Source organism: Podarcis melisellensis (assembly GCF_964234715.1).
Source record: "Podarcis melisellensis genome assembly, chromosome: 14".
Taxonomy (NCBI): Eukaryota; Metazoa; Chordata; class Lepidosauria; order Squamata; family Lacertidae; genus Podarcis; species Podarcis melisellensis.
This window is the reverse complement of record NC_138546.1, coordinates 22,511,273-22,531,422: the sequence shown is the minus strand read 5'-3', so window position 1 is coordinate 22,531,422 and position 20,150 is coordinate 22,511,273. Positions and strand designations below refer to the sequence as shown.

Below are 20,150 nucleotides of genomic sequence, written 5' to 3'. Positions count from 1 at the left end.
TAGCCCTGCTTCTAACAGCCAGCTCTTTAAGACTGTTGCAAGAGATGCAGTTGCAGTTAACAGAGAGGGAGTTGGTGGGCAGTTAAGAGCAAAAGCAGCAAGAGTGTGGCTTGCATCTAGTTCGAAGCTAAAACCAGGAATGGTGAACTGTATTCTTTGGTGGGGGGGGGGGGCGACCCATTTTGACCCACCCCCAAGAGCGGTCAAACTGTTGGTAACAGAGGATATCCCAGTTATGGGTAGTATAACTCAGGGTGGGTTCAAGGACGCTGGTGATGTGGAAGAAGCAGTGAGGAATGAGCAGGCACCCCAAAAGTTCCTCCCAGGAGGCAGATTGGACAGTTCATTTTCTGCATGAGCAGGAGTCAATACACCATTTATTTTCACAAAATGATGGCATTCCCTACATGCCCTGTGCACTGGCTGCTCATATGCTACCAGTTCAGGTACAAGGCTGTTGTGTTGATATACAAAGGCTCAAACAATCTGAGGTCTAGGATATCCCAAAGGCTGTCCCTGAGATCATCCAGAAGAGTGCTGTTAGTTCTGTGCCATCTTGCAGAATCCCTACTAGGCTCAAGGAGAAGTCTGGTGTTGAGTGTGGCTGGTTCCATGCTGTGGAAGACCCTTCCAGCGGATATTTAGCAGAGGCCCTCTCTTGTTTTGACTTCCAGGCCTCTCCTGAATACCATTTAATGTCTACAGGCCTATGCAGCTGCTTAAATTTCCTTGATTCACTTTAATTGTTTTTTTGTACTGGTTGTATGGGGTTTTATGGTTTATTGTATACATTGTATACCACCTTGATGCTTCACATGAGTTGGCATATGTAAATACACTTATAATTAATTAGATTGCTTCTGGATATTCCCCCGTGGCTGTGTGTTGTGAGGGAACATCAGTTGTGTCAAGAAAGCTGTATTCATTTTGGACAGCTCTGACTTATCTTCTTATCAAGGACCAAAGGGTGTACTTTGAAAACCACTGGCCAGAATGAGCCGCCATTCCCCTTTTATTCCTGTTCTTAAATTCCATTTTTTTAACCCCCCTTTTTTCTCTCTCTCCTGCACAGACAAAACCATTTGGCTGGGCAGATTATGAAGTTTCCACCTTTATAGCCATTTCACAGTCTTCCTTATGCCTGAGACTCCCTAGGGTCAACCAGCTTCCCTCGCCTCTCGCTACTTCTGAGCAGCAAAGCTCTGGATGACGTGCACCACTCTGCTCCTCGATCAAGGAACCTTGAAGCTGCCTTGCACAATGCAGTTCTGGAGGGTTTTGGAGGAAACGTGTGTTTGGGAGTTGTGGTTGATTTCCCTGTGGAGCTCTCCAGGATCAAAAACAGGCAAAAACTGTGGCCCTCCTGATGCTGATGACCTCCAGCTCCCATAATCCCTGTCGGTTGCCTGTGCTCGCTGGGGCTGATGGGAGCTGGAATCCACCAGTACTTGGAGGACCACAGGTTTCCCACTCCTGATCTGGAAGGTTTAGAGCAGTGATGGCCAAACATCCCTGACCACTGGTCCTGTTAGCTAGGGATGATGGGAGTTGTAGTCCCAAAACAGCTGGAGGGCCAAGTTTGGCCATCACTGGTTCAGAGAATACAGACGTTTATTGCTGAGAGGAGAAAGCAACATGAAACTTCCTCCCACAAGAGCTGTTATAGACCTGTGCTATCTATAACCAACCTACATGAACTCCTCTCTGTCCATATGTGATGAATCTCAAGAAAGTCTCACCCGTGAAGACCATATGAAGCCTTCCACTTTGATGCATGAGGCCTCTGCCCTGTGTTTGGCGCAGGTAGTCGCACAGCATATGCATAGATTTTTGCCATGGTGTGTCCTCTTCTTGCATCTGGGTTTGCTGGGTTAACCCAGAGCACAGCACCTGCCCCCCACCTTATTTTTGTCAGCCCTTCTCAAGCAAATGAGGGTGAAGGTGTTGAATTATGCCTGTGGTACCAAATGTCAAAGCAGAAGCTGCTTTTCCATGTCAAACTTTAAGGCCTTTTTCTGCAGTTGTGTTTTGCAAGCCAATGAAATGCACACAAGAGGAAATGTGCCCTCCCAGCGAATTGTTCTGTTTCTATGGAATTCACTTGGTTTCCTTCTGGTCTTTTCTTTTTGAAAGCAAAACTCAAGTTGGCCTGGTTAGGAAAGTTGTTTTGCAAACACTGTTCTCTCTCCCCCTTTATTATTTTTCAAGACTTTCTAGTCATATATTTAAAACGGGGGGCGGGAGGGGGTAAAGTTTCCTGCATTTTTTTTAAATGCTTCTGCTGGAGTTTTTTTGGACATGGAGCAAGCATATTTACACTGTGTAGAACTTTAAGGACATGTCAAACTGTTGGACCTTTGATCCAGAAATGTATATAGTAGAACCACCTGTGTTCTGTCTAATTGAAATGAATTATTATTAAAATAAGGATGTGCCTTTCTTGTTGTCTGGATTTCTGGGAAAACAGCATTTCATGCCTTGATTAGAGCTACGCCTGGTGGGATGCAGGTGGCACTGTGGGTTAAACCACAGAGCCTAGGGCTTGCCAATCAGAAGGTCGGCGGTTCAAATCCCTGCAACGGGGTGAGCTCCCGTTGCTCGGTCCCAGCTTTCTGCTAACCTAATAGTTTGAAAGCACGTCAAAGTGCAAGTAGATAAATAGGTAATAGGTACCACTCTGGCAGGAAGGTAAATGGTGTTTCTGTGCACTGCTCTGGTTTGCCAGAAGCGGCTTAGTCATGCTGGCCACATGACCCGGAAGCTGTACGCTGGCTCCCTTAGCCAATAAAGCGAGATGAGCGCCACAATCCCAGAGTCGTCTGTGACTGGACCTAACAGTCAGGGGTCCCTTTACCTTACCCCCGGTGGGCTCCTCTGGTGAGCCAAATGTTCCCCCCAAGGCCTCTCTGGTTCTTGGAACTCTATTGGAACACCCCCTCACAAGCCTTCCCTTACGCCCTCCCTGACTGTTCTTGCCTGGCTGCAATGTGTCCTTAAGCTCCAGTGATGCCTATTGCTTGCCTAGGTGGAGGATAGCTAATGGATTACAGAAACTAACCTACTGTTCAAAGGTACAATTTGCATTCATTGCTCCATCTTTGTTCCTGGAGCAATTGTGGTATGGTGCTAACCTGCTCTCTTCATCCATCTCTTCCATACACCACTATGACTCCTCTTCAAGAACAGACTGGACAAAACAAATGCACTCCTTTTATCCTCCTGCTCATTTTGCCTTCAGAAGTTTACAGAATCCTCTCCAACTGTGGCTAACAATATCACAGGAGCTGGTGTGGTGAAGTGGTCTCTATGCAACATCAGTTGGCAAATGCTCTTTATTTTCTGCTTGAGTTGGTGGTTTCGGTTTTGCTCATCCTGGGAAGGAGGCAAAGGCCTGTACAAAGTCCAAACCTTCAGGTTAGGCTCCTGCAATGTTTTGTACGTGGGGCTGCTTTGGAGACGTTTCAGAACCAGCAGCATGTGTGAAGTGTGGCAACTAGATTGTTAACTGGCGACAGTACTTGGAGTACTGTGTCCAGTTCTGGGCACCACAGTTCAAGAAGGACACTGACAAACTGGAACGTGTCCAGAGGAGGGCAACCAAAATGGTCAAAGGCCTTGAAACGATGCCTTATGAGGAACGACTAAGGGAGCTGGGCATGTTTAGCCTGGAGAAGAGGAGGTTAAGGGGTGATATGATAGCCATGTTCAAATATATAAAAGGATGTCACATAGAGAAGGGAGAAAGGTTGTTTTCTGCTGCTCCAGAGAAGCGGACACGGAGCAATGGATCCAAACTACAAGAAAGAAGATTCCACCTAAACATTAGGAAGAACTTCCTGACAGTAAGAGCTGTTCGACAGTGGAATTTGCTGCCAAGGAGTGTGGTGGAGTCTCCTCCTTTGGAGGTCTTTAAGCAGAGGCTTGACAACCATATGTCAGGAGTGCTCTGATGGTGTTTCCTGCTTGGCAGGGGGTTGGACTCGATGGCCCTTGTGGTCTCTTCCAACTCTATGATTCTATGATTCTATTCTATGATTCTATGAAGAAAGTTTCTAATCCAACTGCTGGCTTCCAATTTGTTTCCAGGCCCAATTCAGAATGCTGGTTTTCACTTTTAAAGTCTTCTGCTGGTATTTCACCCTTTGCTACTATGAAATCTTTCCTGGCTCGTTCATTCTCCTTTGTCCTTAGTTCTCCTTGGTGTGTCTTTAAACAAAGAATTGCTTTCTGAATGTCTTGGGAGAGAAAAAGACTATTAAAGTTGTTGCGTTTTGGCTTGTAAGAACCAGCAAGAGTCTGTGTTTGAAAAGGGCTTTTAGGATTACAGCTGCTATGTTGTTAAAGAAAGTGATGGGAAGGTTAAGCCACAATGCATGGGGACAGCAATTTGATACGATTAATCTCTTCCCACTTTATGAGTTTATGAAGGCAGCTCTGTTGCTTTCAGCTGTTTTTTCAGTAGGATCTGAATCAACCATTTGGTCCCACATTGAAGCAGCTGTCAAGGAGGTTGCATAGCCAAGCCCCTAAATGAGAGGTCATGTTTTTGTAGTTGCAAATTGTGCCTGATTAGAAAGCCCATCTTCCACTAATTCTTAATGAGTGGGAATTGGTCAGAAAGACACTTGACACATGCTCAGAACCCCCTTCTTGGTTATTATTTTACTAAGTGCCGAGCCTCTGATCACTCTGCTTGCCAACCCCCCTGGAGCTCCCCCTTTCCACCCCGTACAACCACTCTTGAATGTGGGAAGGTACTGTGGAACACCTGAGGGCTCCACATCCTTTATGATGCACCTGAGGAATGGAAGAGGGAGAAGTTTAAAATAGCCATTCCCTGCTACTTCAATGGTTCTCCCTTCTTGCTATAGTCAGACAATGGCAAAAGTCTGAGTTAAATGGGAGAGGAGAGAGACTGAGACGAAAATCGTGGTTTTAAATAACGGCAGAGGTTTGAGTAAAGCGGGGGTGGAGATACATCCCTTTTTAATGAGTTGTAATAAGGAGAAATAACTTCTTCACCAAACCTTTATTAGGCATTACAAATATAGGCCATCATAAAACATCTGCATAGAAAACTTTAAAATATAAACAAATAAACAGCCATGTAAAATATATAACAATGAGAATTTTCCTTGGGATTTCTTCCTGCTAAATAGTGTCATTCATAGAGATACTATTGACAAAAACTTATTAACCTGGAAGTAACTGCAAGGGTAGCTAACAGAGAAGGCTACAATGCAAGCTAATACAACCAAGCCTTTCCCAACTCCCTTCTTGTTGTACTCAAACCTCTGCTTGTTTAAAATTGCCACTTTTCTCCTTTCAGTTTTTCTCCAACCCTGAATCATAAACTCAAGAGTTAGAAGGTACCCTGAGGATCATCTACAGTACTTCCTTACAGGAATCAAACTTGCAACCTTGGTGTTATCAGCACCATGCTGTAACCGACTCAGCTATCCTGCTTTCCGCAAACCTCTCCTGTTATTTTAAACCACCTCTTTCCCCTCCCTGTGCCAATTCCTTCTCACTCCCATGCTATGACCACGGGTATTGTGCAACTTGTCTACCCCATCCTAACCCTACAAATCCAGGACTGAGATCAGGCACTGACTTCATTCAAATCCAAGGTTATGATGCGTACAGTACTACAAATCCTCCAGTGGGAGCTATGTGATGATAGCCTTATGCTTTCTTTGTATATAGGAAGAATTACAGTGGTACCTCGGGTTACATACGCTTCAGGTTGCAGACACTTCAGGTTACAGACTCCACTAACCCAGAAATAGTACCTGGGGTTAAGAACTTTTCTTCAGAATAAGACCAGAAATCATGCTCCGGTGGCGCGGTGGCATCGGGAGGCCCCATTAGCTAAAGTGGTGCTTCAGGTTAAGAACAGTTTCAGGTTAAGTACAGACCTCCCGAATGAATTAAGTTCTTAACCTGAGGTACCACTGTACACGCTTTAATTTTGAAGGGTTCCCTCCTCCAGTCATCTTCTTTTCCAAATAAACATACCAAAACAAATTATATTTATGAACTATGTTGCCAAGCAATTAAGAGCCAACTTTGCAACTGGCTGGCAGATTAACAGATGGCTGGCAGTCATTGCATTACACTCACACAATGTGTATTAACACACAAATGCAGTTCATCATTCCTTAATCTGCTATGCATAACCCAAAAGCTGGTGTATAAAAGCCTTTCGGGGGATGGTTCTTTGTTAATAGAGATGCTCCATCTTCTAAGGTAAATTAACAAAAGGATGATTCTGTGGATTTTTGGTCTGTTTTGAATTTTACTCTTATTTTCAAGTGTGTGTGTATGTATGAGTTATACTCTGATATATGGCTATGCTCTGCCTTCACGGTCAGAAGCAGCAATGCTTCTGAATACCAGTTGCTAGAAACTACAAGCTCTTGTGTTGCTCTTGTGCCCGGGTCCTGCTTTCAGGCTTTCAACGGGCATCTGGTTGGCCACTGTGAGAATAGGATGCTGGACTAGATGTGCCACTGGCCTGATCCTGCAGACTCTTATTTTCTTGTTAGCTAGCGCTATGAGCATATTCACGGAAATGGCAAACACCCTCCCATTTAGATAAACAATTGATTCATCTAGCTCCTTGTTTTTGACACTGACTCGCAGCAACTTTCCGGGCTTTCAGATAAAAGTCCTCCCTGGAGATTGAACCCGGAGCCATTTGCATGGCAAAACATGTGCTTCGGGCCCTGGAGTAGAATGCGGCCCTCCAAACATCTGTATCTGGCCCTCAGGGCTTTCCCCAAGCCATGCCTCTCATGGGGTGCCTCAAGCACTTTCCCGAGGCTGGAATGTGCCCTAGAATTGCCTCAGACCTCAAAGGTCTTATACGGAAATATCCAAAGCTTTTGGGTACCTGTGGTAGGAAGTTCCACTCAGTAAAAAAAACAACTTGACAAACATTTACCACGCTTTAATGGTGCCCACATTTTATCATCTGAAGCTGCCGCCTCAGCCTGCGACCTGTGAGATAGACAGATACCAGGTTGTTTTTCAGTGTGCAGAAAATCGCACTCGACAAACCCTCTGTGAGTGAGCAGCACAGAGGCCATTTTGTTGATTGTCATTCCCATTTAAGAGGATGAAGACAGGGAGCCCTGTGGCAGCCGGCCCAACAAGAATGACGTCTTTCTCCAGAATGACGTCTTTCTCTGGGCAGCTACGTGGGGAGTTTGTGTGTGTTTTGCTGTCCCACTATAGTAAGATCTCCCAAAATCCAATAACCCACATCCCAACGTCACTTTGCTGCCACCAAAGCCCCACTCCCCAATCCCTTCTGATAATTGTTTTGAAAAGGCAGCGCTCAGAGATTACGCTGATGTCAAAACAGCTTGATAATCTGGTCTTTGGGGATCCGCTATCACTGACCTCTTTACCATAATAGCCACGTGGTGTCCCTGGGGGTGGGGAATGAGTTTTGACCTGCAGGGTAGAAGGCTCTGGAAGGAAGGTTTTGTGCTGGTGGAGGGGGAAGGAGTGATGTTCAGGTCATGACCTACCAGCAAAAGTGTACCAGCAAAAAGCCTTTGCCATCTTGCTTTGTAATTTTTTTGCTTTATTTATCGTTCTTTTAAGATCCTCAAAGGATGTGCATTCCTCTATCTCCCCACGGGTGAGCATGCCTTCTCCCTTAGAACAGGGGTGGGGAATCTTTTGCAGCCCAAGGGCCACATTACCTCCTAGGCAGCCTCCCAAGGGCCACATTGTGGTGGTGGGTGGGGCCAGAGGCAAAAGTGGCATAGCAACAAATGAACATTTTGCCTTTGTACAGCAAGTGAGATTCTGCATGCACCACTTTCCTCCATCCTGACAAGCAGAAGACATCCAATTTCAAGCACATGAATTTCAGTCTTGGCAGAAAATGCTCTTGAATGGGAAGCTGGGCTAATAGGAGGCTTGGTCAGGTAAAGAGGCCCTGAGCTATCGTATTTTATTTATTAACTTTTGTCTTTCCTGAGGGAGCTCTGGATAGCAAACAGCAAAGCAGTAAAACAATAGGATGCCAAATGAAATATTTAAAAATGTTAAGAATGCATGGAAATATTTTAAAACATACCATTACTGTTAGTAATTTCAAGGTCACAGGGAACAGTAACTTTTAGCCATCAAATGCCTCAGTAAACAGGAATATTTTTAAATTCCTGCTAAATGTTAGTAATGAGGGAGAGAGGCACACTCAGCTGGGAGGACATTCTGGAAATGGGGAGCCACCACCAAGGAGGTCTTTTCATGGCCTGACAGGCTTGATAATACTGGAGGCACTCTTTCAGGTATTTTGGTCCCCAGCTGTTTAGGACTTCTGTACACCAGTACTAACACTTTGAAAAGGGTCTGGTAGCTTGCTACTCAGTTAGTGAGGCATTCTCAGAAGAACCAGTGGCCCATGATCCCATTGGGCTGAGCTCCTTGCCAACTCAGCAGCCACATTCTGCATTAGCTGCAGCCTCAAGACCATCTTTAAGGGCAGCCCCATGGGCAATCTTTCATAAGAAGGCACCCTGTGTGAGGCCAAAATTTGGTGCTCCCAAACAGATCTTCTCAATTTTGTACCCCCTCAGTCCGATGCCCTGTGTGAGGGAACCACCCGCACCACCCTAAATCTGGAGCTGGCCATGTCAAACGCATTATATAAATCCTATAGGAGGGGGGTGATGCTCTTCTGATGCTCCCAGAGGTTAGGATCAGCAAAGAGGACCCTTTTGACAGTTCCTCTGCCCTCATAAGTAGTCTGGAAGAGGGCCTTCTCTGTGGCTGCCCCAGGTTGCAAAATTCCCAATAGAGCTGTGTCTGGCACTTCATTGTACAACTTTGGGTGAATGCTGAAAATGCACCTCTTACACCTCAGATCAGGCCAGAACAGAACAGAGTGGAGTGGCCAGATAGACATGAGACTATGATTTTGAGAGGGGTCTACTCCAGGCAAAGGGGGACCTTTTGGTAAAGATTATTGAAATTGGGCTTTCATTTCCTATCCTGGCTGGACCTATTACTAGCTTTGCATGACCCTGCCTGAGATGTGCGTTTTCAGAGCTCGTCCTATTCCTGTGACTGTGATCTGTTTAAACTTTTTTATTCTGGATTTTAAATTGCTGTAACCCACCCTGGAAAGTTCTAGTGAAGGATGGGCAATCTAGTAGTAGTAGTTGTAGTAGTAGTAGTAATAATAATAATTAATGTAATAATAAATTAATCAATCAATCGGCCTACAGAGCCTTTTGGTAACTTCCCTGCCACGATGGCAATTGGTTTTATTTATTTATTTGCTAGGCCTAAGCAGGTGCACCAGAAATAGTGATATATAACACACTTGTTTTGCTTTTGCACACAGTGTGCATCTTTAGGTGTTCCTCACCCATCCCTCCAGGCCCCAGGGATGCAATTAAGGTGCTGTTCTTAAGAGGGGGGAAGAGGTATCTATGGCAGCCCAAGCATCCTTTGCCTCCATCCCAATCCCTCTAATGAGACAGCCGCCTCAGCACCTTATCCCCATGGCTTTGTTTCAGCAGAACCTGTTGTAAGAGGGCATTTGGAGCAATTGCTACCCGCGGAAGACAAAGGGTGCACTTTCTCTTTCTCAGCTTATCTGGGCTCCAAGCTGCTAAACAGAGCACCCGCGGGAGGGAGGAGGCTGGGGGGGGGGGATTTCTCATTATCCCTGTTCTTTCCCTTTTGGGAGGCAGCTGGGCAGACTTTAATAGATTACATTCAGGATTTCAGATTGTTAACAGCAACGGAGGGTTCTGCTTGGAGAGGCGAACGTACGGCTGAAAGTCCTGGGAAGCTGTTTTGAGCCTTTCTGTAGGTGGATACAATCTTCTTCAGTGGGGAAAAATCTTCCTTTCAAAAAGAAAAAGAACAAACACACAACTTTCCCCCTTTGGTCTTTTAAGCCCATACTGCTTCTTCCAAGGTAGGTTGCTGGTTTTGACTTCTTTTATTAATAAAACATCATGCCAAATAGATGGGGTGAATATTTCTGGTTACAAAAAAAAAATGGGATTGGTTTTGACCTCCAGACCAAGGCCTTTCCCCATCTCTGCTCTTACAAATTTCTGACTTTTTATCATCGTTTCGCTGAATCCAACCATGTTTTACTCGGAGTCGTTACATTGAAATGAATGAATTCAAGCTAGTTGTGTATTAATTTCAGTGGATCTACTCTGAGTAGGGATAACATTGGATGTGGCCCATTGACTGGAAATTAATGATAATTAAAGGAAACTTCCATGTCTAGGAATAGTATACCTGCTGAGTATCAAGATGCTGGGGGAGGGGGCAAACAAAAGCAGATAGCTGCCACCTTCATGCTCCCAGAGACATCTGGTAGTTGGAATGTGGGAAGCTGCCTTATACCGAGTCAGATGGTTGGTTCATCTAGTGTTTTCTACACTGACCGGCAGCGGCTCTCCATGAATTTAGACAGGAGTCTTTTCATAGCCCTCCTTGGAGATGCTGAGGATTGAACCTGGTACCATCTGATGCTCTACCATTGAGCTAAAAGATGCAGCACTAGATAACCCCTTAAATCTCACCTGTAGGTTGCTTCCTGCGAGAGAGAAATGTATGTGTATTGCTGGCCTGGTTAACAGAGAGGGATGTTACTATTGAAAAAGGAACTTGTTTCTGCTTGGCATCTTTTAAGCAATGCTGACATTTATTTTTACTTTAAAATATGTATCATCAACAACAAAATGGTGCTCATTCCTATGCCTTTTGGTGTTTAGCAGCAGAAGCAATCCCCATTTTTATCCTTGTAGACATGATGGTGTTATGATTTTTAAGTGAGTTTAAAATGAAAAATTGCACATATTTCTCAGGGTTGGCAAATGCTCCTTTTCCATTTTTTGTGTGTGTTCCGGCATATCAGCAATGTAGAAGCAGTTGTAAAGCATGGTATTATGGGTGAATGATGAAATGTTAAGTGTGTGCACATGGCTGTCTTACAGGGAGGCCCAGTGAAACCAGTAAGTCCAGGTTAGAAAACTCCCTAGATGCACTGCTGTTCTAGAGCAAGATCTAGACTCCTCCGCCATGCCACACAACCAGATACTGGATCCCGGGATGTGCCCCAGGATCTACTGCAGCCCCAGAGAATGGCATCTGGGGAGGGCGTCTGAAATTTGCTGTCCTGTGTGGATTCATTTGAGCTCTTAAAGCTTGTTTGTTTTTCAACTGTGCCTTCACCCAGAGGGAGACGAAACGCAATGGACTAGCTGCGTTGGCACGGCCGACTGATGCACTCAAGGTCCCCGATGCTCTGGTGTGTTTGTTATGGAGGATGTTGTGCTGGGCATGGTTCTGCTAATCTTGGGTTAGCTCAACACTTGGGTGGAGTCTGGACTCCTGTTTTGGGCATAAAGCATTTGATTGCAACTGGGAACCTCTGCATGTGCAGAGCTGGTGCTGTACTACTGAACTAAGATCCCAGTCCTCATGGTTCTGAAGAAAGGGACAATTTAAATAGGAACATAGGAAGTCACTGAATACTGAGTTGCACCATCTTGCCCAGTTTTGTGAACACTGACTGGCAGAAGCCCTCCAGGGTCTTGGCCTGGAGCCTTACCTCAGCCTTCCCCAGAGATGCCAGGGATTAAATCGGGCACCCTCTGCATGTAAAATTGCAGTCCTCATGGACCTGCGACCTTCTACATGCAAAGCACCCGTTCCACCACTGAGCTTACCACCCTTTCCCAGAATAAATGGGCTTGGCTGTGCCTAATGAGGACTTGTAGTCCAAAATCATTTGGAGGGCACCAGGTTGGGGAAGACTGCATTAGATGGTTGGGCTTATATCCACCTGAGTTAGGCACAGCATAGACCCATTGAAATTACTGAACTTGCTAGTCATGGCCAGTAATTTCAGTGGGGCTACACTGCTTAGAAATAACTTTGGGTACAACCTGATGTCCTTCTCCTTAGCAGATGTGACGCAGCATCTCCCTTGACCCGATAGCTTTTCATACTATTCAAATTGCAATCAAATCAGACCCGGAGATTGCTTAGTTAAATGGCAATGTGTGTGATGCATGCAAAGTGGCAGCCTTTTCAAGCCCTGGTGTGAGAGGACTGGGTTTCTACAGGGCAGGAGCTGGACTGCTAAGGTAGGTGTTTGTTCTCTGTTCACCCCTGCAAATATCTAGCCATTGAGACAGTCCATACTTGTCCAGAATCAGGTTCTTATAAAATTTATGATCTGTTTATTTCATAAGATAGTTTCTCATTTGTCTAGTCTTAAGTTGAGGAACGGCTAAGGGAGCTGGGCATGTTTAGCCTGGAGAAGAGGAGGTTAAGGGGTGATATGATAGCCATGTTCAAATATATAAAAGGATGTCACATAGAGGAGGGAGAAAGGTTGTTTTTTGCTGCTCCAGAGAAGCGGACACAGAGCAATGGTTCCAAACTACAAGAAAGAAGATTCCACCTAAACATTAGGAAGAACTTCCTGACAGTAAGAGCTGTTTGACAGTGGAATTTGCTGCCAAGGAGTGTGGTGGAGTCTCCTTCTTTGGAGGTCTTTAAGCAGAGGCTTGACAACCATATGTCAGGAGTGCTCTGATGGTGTTTCCTGCTTGGCAGGGGGTTGGACTCGATGGCCCTTGTGGTCTCTTCCAACTCTATGATTCTATGATTCTAAGTTTGGTTTGAGAATTTTTTTTTAAAACATGTTTAAAACGTTTGGCATTTTAGTGCAAATTTCTCTCAATATGTCTGTTTGTATGCAATTTGGCTGAAATATACACATTTTGAAAAGCATTTCCCCCTAATGTCTATCCTTTGCATGCTGTATGCATTGTTATGTACACTTTAGCTGAGCTAGGGAATCAGGATTGTTTTCAAATTCTTCCTGGAAGTTGATAACGATGGAGACGGTCACACCTCATTAGGGAGCGCAGTTCATAACCGCAGAATTGCCGTTGAAAAGACCTTGTCGTGGGTCAAATATGAAAGACATATTTGCAGAAACAGATAGCAAGGAGACCTTAGCTGCAATATTGCTGGCATAGGCTGTCTCCTCTCCTCTCCATGCTTGTTCCCAACCCCACCCTGTGCCAGTGAAAACTCTGGGGTTGGGAAAACAGCAGCTGTGCTTGAATGTAATATGTGGCCTTTCAGATTTAATGATGACTCTGTGTGGTTTTAGATATCAAACATACATTGGTGTCATGTGCCCCTTCCTCTTTGGAGGCTTCCTGGCTAATACATTAGTTAGAAAGAAATTAATTTCTGGTGGTTCCCTTCAGATGTTTTGAGCTAGAGCAATGAGTCCCATGTGCTGGCTGGAACAGATGGGTTTTGTGATCCAGAACTTCTGGAAGGTATCAAGCTGGATAAGACCTCGATGGATTCAATAGTTGGCCCCGCAGTTAAAAGACAGGTATAGAATTGTAGAGTTGGAAGGGACCCTCATGATCATCTAGTCCACCCCCTGCAATGCAGGAATAAGCAGTTGTCCCATACGGGGATCAAACCTGTGACCTTGGCATTATCAGCACCACACTCTAACCAACTGTTACTTGATTCAGTAATATAAATGTGAACGACAGTAATATGAACACAGATGCCCTTTGGGAGATAGCTCTGGTGTGTTATACCCAACTCAGAGCTGACCCCTTAAAATATCGGTACATAAACCTAGGCTAGCCATGCCCATTATTTGAATGGGTCTACTCTGAGTAACTTCAAAACTGGTGACAACCCATTCTTAGCTGGAAATGGCACCCCAAAGGATTTATTTTTCATCCCCTAATCACAGAGCCAAAACCATCTTAAAAATAATAATGAAATATGGGTGGCATCCAGTGCCAGTCCTTCACAGGGTAGACTAACATTCATTTCAGTGGGTCTGCTCTGAGTAGGATTCCTTAATGTACAGCCTCCCATTGATTAAGGAAGTAGTAAACCAATGAATCAAATTTCCATTGATAAACCAACCAACAAAAGCTGCTCAGGCAGAACTGTTTGGCCAACAACTTGCAGTGTGTGGCTGTGTTAAACTGCGACCCCTGGAACCAATCTGGCAATATGTTGGTTTTGTGGAGCTTAACCCCTACCTCTCTCCCCCCCCTTCGTTCACCATCAACCACAGTCCTGCCAAACAGCAGATTTGCTTAGGGATTTAATCTCTCATTTCCATCAAGCCAGCAACAGCTGCTTGCTCTCTTCCCCTCCCCTTCCTCAGACCCTCCTGCAGGAGACAGCATTTAGAAGGATTTGTTAGTTAAATGCTAATGCCACCAGATAAAACTATGCAAATCATAGGATGGGGGGGGGGAGCATCACTTTCCCATAAGCCTGTCCCCACAGCCTACTTTGAAATACTGCGTATGCTGCGGTCATCCCCAGATAGAGAGCGCCAACCTCAAAGGGCTTCCCAGCTCTGGATTCCAGAGTCATCACCAGGGACTCTCACACTCACCCCACAGAATTATTTGCAAAGGAGACATAGACTCCTTGTCTAATAGTGACTGCCAGTCTCTGCAAGCGCAGCAAAATAACACACTTCGGCTTCCAGAGAAAACTTTGCTTTGGCTTTTATTTTCCTAGACCTTATGAAAACTGGTTTCTCAAATTCCATTTGCTTGTGTCCACAGCCAATGAGAGGCTGTGAGAGCCTTTGCTGAATGAGGATCCCAGTGGAGGTGTAGAGGGTGGCTTTCAGGGACCAAGGCAGTTCCTTACCCCATAACTAAACTAACTTTTGCCATTTAACACTATGCAAACAATGTCTAGTTTACTAAATGTATTCAGGACACAGCAGTCACTCTAGGGAGGCAGATTATGTTGTTTTAAAATACACATACTCCTGCCTTTACTCTGGGACAAAAGGCTCATGCTAGCTTTCCCCAGGAGTTCCTTTGTTTTTTGAGTTGAGGGCCCTGGAAAATCTCCTCTCTGTACAATTTAAAGCAGGAGTGGGGAACGTCAGGCCCAGGAATCAAATCTGGCCCTTCAGATTTCTCTATCCGGCCCTTTGAACTCTCTTCAGGCCACACCCCTCACTTTCCTTTCTTCACATCCTCCTTGAGTGTTTTTGCCTGGCTGGAACATGCCCTTGAACTCCTCCGACAGTATCTCTGGCTTGTCTGGATTGCGAAGAGAGATGTATTTGATCCCCACTCCCGGTTTAAAGGCATAGGAACTCTTTTTTGCTGGGCATTTGCCCACCCTCTCAAAGAGCCCCTCCCCCAAATCCACCAGGCATAGGATGGCAACCTCTGACCTGAAACAAACCCACTTAGCACCATTAGACTTTGTGTGATTAGCAGAAATGTAATAGGTGAGATCATGGGAAATAATGTGGTGATGGGGGAAGAGCTTGACCTGCTGAGGTTATAGTGCCAAAGGCTTGTGGAGATGCAGAACCAGGGTAACCGGAGGCTCAAAGGGAGATTGATCATTACACCAAAGTTTGTCACCAGATGCACCGGCTACATCTGTCGTATTTCCGCTTGCCCACAGCAACAGGCACTGACTCCTGTGGTTACCATATATACGGTCATGAAAGATGACGTAGAATAATAGAATGGCAGAGTTGGAGGGGGACCCAAGAGTCATCTAGACCAACCCCCTGCAATGCAGAACTTAAGGCAGCCTGTACCAACTTGATGTCCTCCAGATGTTCTGTACTACCACTGCAACATCTTTTGCCCCTCCCAATTTTATTTTATTTTTAAATTTAGTTTTTGAGCTTTTAATTTTTGCTTTGGGTATTTGCTTCCTCTTTTTGTCTGTGATTTTGTGGGAGGGTAGATTCCCCCCCCCCCCGCTTTTGTGGGTGTGATGGCGGAGGATCTGAGCACCACTAGTTTTTCCTTTTGTGAAATGGGTATTTTGTGATGGATTCAGGGGCACTGAGCTCAGAAGGCTGACTGGAAAGAAATTCCATCTCAGAGGGGAGAAGGTTCCTTCCTAGGGCCAACGTTTCAACCTGTGGTTGTGTTGGAAGCAGCAAATGTTTCAGGATGGTTTTGCAAACTGACCCACATCCAGTCCTTCTCCATCAGTGCTTGGGGAAACAAAGTATATGCAAAGGCAAGATCCAACATGGCCCTTAGTCCCAATTTCCCTGATGCATCCATCGTGGGTGTTAACACCTCCTGTTCCCTCTCTAGAGCTCTGTCCTTTGAAAAGTTTTGCTTGATGCAAAGTCAAGCTATTTTACTTGATCAGCAGGCAGCCCGCCCTAGAGACAACTTGGACCAATTCTTATTTTTAGTTCAATCTTTCTTTAACCGACATTAGTCCCTTTGTAGCAAACTCAGGTGCCAAAAGCCAGCAGGATGCTGGGAAACGTGTGTGCACTGGTGTATTGTTGTGGGTTCAGGATTTATCTCATTTTTAGGACATACTATTGAATGCTGTTGGTATGTTTGTTTTTATGTAACCCGTATATTTTTTCCTCTCTCTCAAATACAAGCTCTGAGGTGGGCAATATCTATAAACAATCTTAAAAAAAAATAAGCTTGGGAGTGAGGGAAGAGGAGACTCAAAACACCAAAGTGTCCTGGGAGGGTTCAGTATGCTCAGGAGCCATGCAATGTTTAGTGTTAGTTGGAAAGGAAAGCATGGTTCAAAATTTCTGCCATGAAGCTTGCCGACCAACCTTAGCTCAGTCACTACTTATACTCACAACAGTCCTGCTAAATAGGTTAGGGAAATTTCGTGTGTGTGTGTGTGTGTGTGTGTGTGTGTGTGTATGCGCCTCCAGCACGCACTCCTTGGAAGAGGGACAAACAAGCCCATTAAAATCTACTCACCATTTTTAATTTTCTGCCTAGGTTGACGCTTCTCCTTCTCTGACCCGAACAGCCACCAAGCCACGTCCCCATGGATGAATGGGAAGCCCCTCAGTGGAAAAAGGAAGTCGAAAGCCTTAAGTACCAGCTGGCTTACAAGAGGGAGATGTCCTCAAAAACGATCCCCGAGTGAGTCCACAAACAGCTTCCTTTCTTGCTGTTTCTCCTTCCTACCACCTTAAACAGGGACGCGGGTGGCGCTGTGGGTTAAACCACAGAGCCTAGGACTTCCCGAAGGTTGGCGGTTCAAATCCCCTCGACAGGGTGAGCTCCCATTGCTCGGTCCCTGCTCCTGCCAACCTAGCAGTTCAAAAGCACCTCAAAGTGCAAGTAGATAAATAGGTACCGCTCCGGAGGGAAGGTAAACGGCGTTTCCGTGCGCTGCTCTGGTTCACCAGAAGCGACTTAGTCATGCTGGCCACATGACCCAGAAGCTGTACGCCGGCTCCCTCGGCCAATAAAGTGAGATGAGCGCCGCAACCCCAGAGTCGGCCACGACTGGACCTAATGGTCAGGGGTCCCTTTAGCTTACCACCTTATACACACATGGCTAAGTGCATTCCACCTAAGTCGAATCCAGCATACTAAGAACATCAGGCTTATTTTAAACTTCCCTCTCAGGTTTCTAGCCCCAGCAGCGATAAAGATAGGCTTGAAATGGAGTGGAAAACACCTAATGTTGGGCACCTGCTTTGATTGCAGATGGTACTGGGTTCAATCCTAAGTGGCATCTCCGGGTAGGGCTGGGGCTCTGGCAGGAAACCCTGGAGAGCTACTGCCAGTCACTGTGGACAATACTGAGCTGCCAACACCATTGTGCATTGCATCCTTCTCTCTTGAGAAATCCTGGGGGCTGCTGTCCTATGAGAAAGTGGAGGCTTTTGAGGGCAGAGATACTCTGCCACCCTCAAAATCCTCTAGCTGTGTGTTTCCTGCTTTCAAACGTATTTAAAAGCTACTCAGGAACATGAATCTTAAGAATGAAGAGCTTTCCTTAAGATATTTGGCTCTAGAAATACACACCACAGCAACAAAAATAGATGCAGGCCTGGTATCTTTCTAGGTACCCAAGAAGCTTCAGTTCACAAGCCCGCAAGTTTTCATTTATGTAGAGAGTGCCTCTGGGTACAATAAGATGGTATGTGGTTGGGGTCTCACTGGCCCAGCACTCTGATGTCAACCCATCTGCCTTGTAAAGCTGGTGTACTTAGCCTGTGGCCTCCAGATGATGCTGAACTTCAACTCCCCAGCGAGTATGGCCATAGATGATGGGGAGTTATAATTCAGCAGAATTTTTTTTGTTAAGTTTAAAAAAAGGGAAAGAAGGACATGAGATTTGGGACCAGGCCCAAGATACTCTGGACTCAGCCAGACATTGGCCTAATACTGCAACGAGGAAAGACCCTCATGTATTCTCTTTCCACCCTAGATTTCTTAAGTGGATAGAAGATGGCATTCCAGAAGATCCATTTCTGAACCCAGAACTGATGAAGAACAATCCGTGGGTGGAAAAGGGGAAATGCACCATCCTCTAACCCATTGCCTCCCAAAATTTCGTCCACGATAAATAAAAATGGCTTCCTTTGGAGATACTCAAAATTGCATGAAAACTTAATGTATAAAGTTTTTATTTTAGTTCCTCACTATGGCTAAACTCACTTTTACCCCCCCCCCCCCTTGCTATCACAGTTGAGTTCATATAGTGGCTAATTAAAGGTTTCCCTCATTTGTATGATTTGGGGAAGAGCATTCTCCCTTCCCCTGGGTTAAAATGGGAGGTGCACTTCAAACCACCGACATACAGATTTCACAGAACAGGCAGGCACCCTCCCTGCAAATGTTGTACAATCAAGTCCATTGCACCCCCTTCCAAATCCAACTTTCCCCCCTTTGCCTAGGGAGATAGGGGCTCAGGAATACCTATGTACTTTCTGGAGCAATGGTGATGCTTCTGGGGGTTCCCTTCTACCCACCAGCTATGGTCTGGGCTGAATGAGAGAATCCAGGTGTATGTAGAATTGCTTCCCTCCTGTTCATATGTTGGCAGTGCTGGGTAGCAGAATTGGTGCTGAACGAGGTCTTCCAGTCTTGACAGATAGACATATCTAAGAGTGGATCACCCTTTCTCAAGGCATGTCACACTCTGTCCTAGTGGCACACTGGTGGGTACCCCTGTTCACCATTTGGGAACCATCACTGAAGAGAGTACGGATGTGAAAGAGACCCCACTGTTTTGAATTTTGGCACCACCATCTGGAAGATATAGGGACATTGGATGCAGCACAGGATAATAAAATGGTAGAGTTGGGAGGGACCCAAAAGAATAATCTAAGCCAACCCCCTTCAATGCAGAAATCACAACAAAAACTAAGCAAAGTTTGCAGCTTTATGAGCCCCGTAATTTCTCTTTCCTATATGCCTGCAATTCTTTTTTTGTCTTTTTAGGGGGGACTTGTAAAGGAGCAACACAAGTTTTATAAAAGAATTTTTGATTACTTTAAATACTTTTTTTTGTATCTTGTAGGATATACCGTTTTGCAGTTAAAAAAAAAAAGCTAAGCAAATGTGACAAGGGCTTCTAAGCAAAATAAAGAAAGTGATACTGTGCATGTCTCAAATTTATTCCTTTCTTTTTATATATAAAACAGGATTCAATACAAAAGCATACAAAAACATTTTTGTTCAAAATATCCTTACATGGTACCCACATGCCAGCTGACTCACGTGCTGCCTGCCCACGTTTCATTCACTAGAACAAATCTTTAATGTAAATATTCCTCCGAACTGCATTGGAGACACCTTCGTTGAACCGGAACCAAACATCACTCTGCCCAACAGCCTTCCCAATTTGTTTTTCTATTCGGTTTTTCTCAGGTTCCTGATTGGCTGTTGGGAAAGGCGGAAAAGAAAGGATGAAGGAATTTTCAGGGATGGGAGCCTATGGTCTTTCAGATGTTCTTAACTTCCAACTTCCATCAGTCCCAGCCAGCATGACTAATGGTCAAGGAAAATGGGAGTTGTAGTCCAATAACATGTGGCGGGCCACAAATGTTCCATCAGTGCTCCAAACTGATTATGCAACAGACTGAGTGGGGATTTGAACCCTGATCTCCCAGGTCTTAGATCATCACTCTTAACCACTACACTACAGAGGCAAAGCCAGGACAAAGAGGTTCAACCTCAGCATTTGCCCAAAGCTGTATAATGAAGGCACCAGATGGACCTCTGTGGGGAGGGAGTTCCACAACTTAGGGGCCACCACAGAGAAGGCCCTGTGTGTATGTACCAAGGCAGCTAAAGCATCTTCTCTGCTGG

At 45.2% G+C, this 20,150-nt stretch overlaps 3 protein-coding genes across 18 annotated transcripts in view; 2 read left to right on the top strand and 1 right to left on the bottom strand.

Annotated features, from left to right (window-relative positions):
* The window catches only part of LOC309356432 (uncharacterized protein), a 34,209-nt gene extending 31,770 nt beyond the window's left edge, over positions 1-2,439 (top strand). For both annotated transcript variants that reach the window (XM_081887863.1, XM_081887864.1), the window contains one exon: positions 1,073-2,439. In XM_081887863.1, the coding sequence (XP_081743989.1) occupies positions 1,073-1,210 (138 nt within the window). In that variant the 3' untranslated portion in view covers positions 1,211-2,439. The remainder of the gene's footprint in view (positions 1-1,072) is intronic.
* Positions 2,440-6,234: 3,795 nt separating this feature from the next.
* Positions 6,235-19,440, top strand: GNG13 (G protein subunit gamma 13). Of its 14 annotated transcripts, none has more exons than XM_081887505.1 (4): positions 6,235-6,249; positions 9,749-9,949; positions 16,818-16,964; positions 18,265-19,440. In XM_081887505.1, the coding sequence occupies exons 3-4, from the start codon at positions 16,867-16,869 to the stop codon at positions 18,368-18,370; spliced, it is 204 nt and encodes a 67-aa protein (XP_081743631.1). In that variant the 5' UTR covers positions 6,235-6,249; positions 9,749-9,949; positions 16,818-16,866; the 3' UTR covers positions 18,371-19,440. The 14 variants fall into 14 exon arrangements, with proteins under 14 accessions (XP_081743631.1, XP_081743620.1, XP_081743621.1 ...); XM_081887504.1 differs by lacking the exon at positions 6,235-6,249 and adding an exon at positions 7,120-7,238; XM_081887503.1 differs by lacking the exon at positions 6,235-6,249 and adding an exon at positions 7,633-7,651.
* The window catches only part of CHTF18 (chromosome transmission fidelity factor 18), a gene marked incomplete at its 5' end in the record, with an annotated part of 34,182 nt that continues 33,467 nt past the window's right edge, over positions 19,436-20,150 (bottom strand). For both annotated transcript variants that reach the window (XM_081887382.1, XM_081887381.1), the window contains one exon: positions 19,436-19,721. In XM_081887382.1, the coding sequence (XP_081743508.1) occupies positions 19,585-19,721 (137 nt within the window). In that variant the 3' untranslated portion in view covers positions 19,436-19,584. The remainder of the gene's footprint in view (positions 19,722-20,150) is intronic.

Coding starts and splice junctions, on each gene's coding strand:
- GNG13 (XM_081887505.1), top strand. CDS start 16,867: ATGGATGAATGGGAAGCCCCTCAGTGGAAAAAGGAAGTCGAAAGCCTT. Junction 16,965..18,264: donor TCCTCAAAAACGATCCCCGA/GTGAGTCCACAA, acceptor TTTCCACCCTAG/ATTTCTTAAGTGGATAGAAG.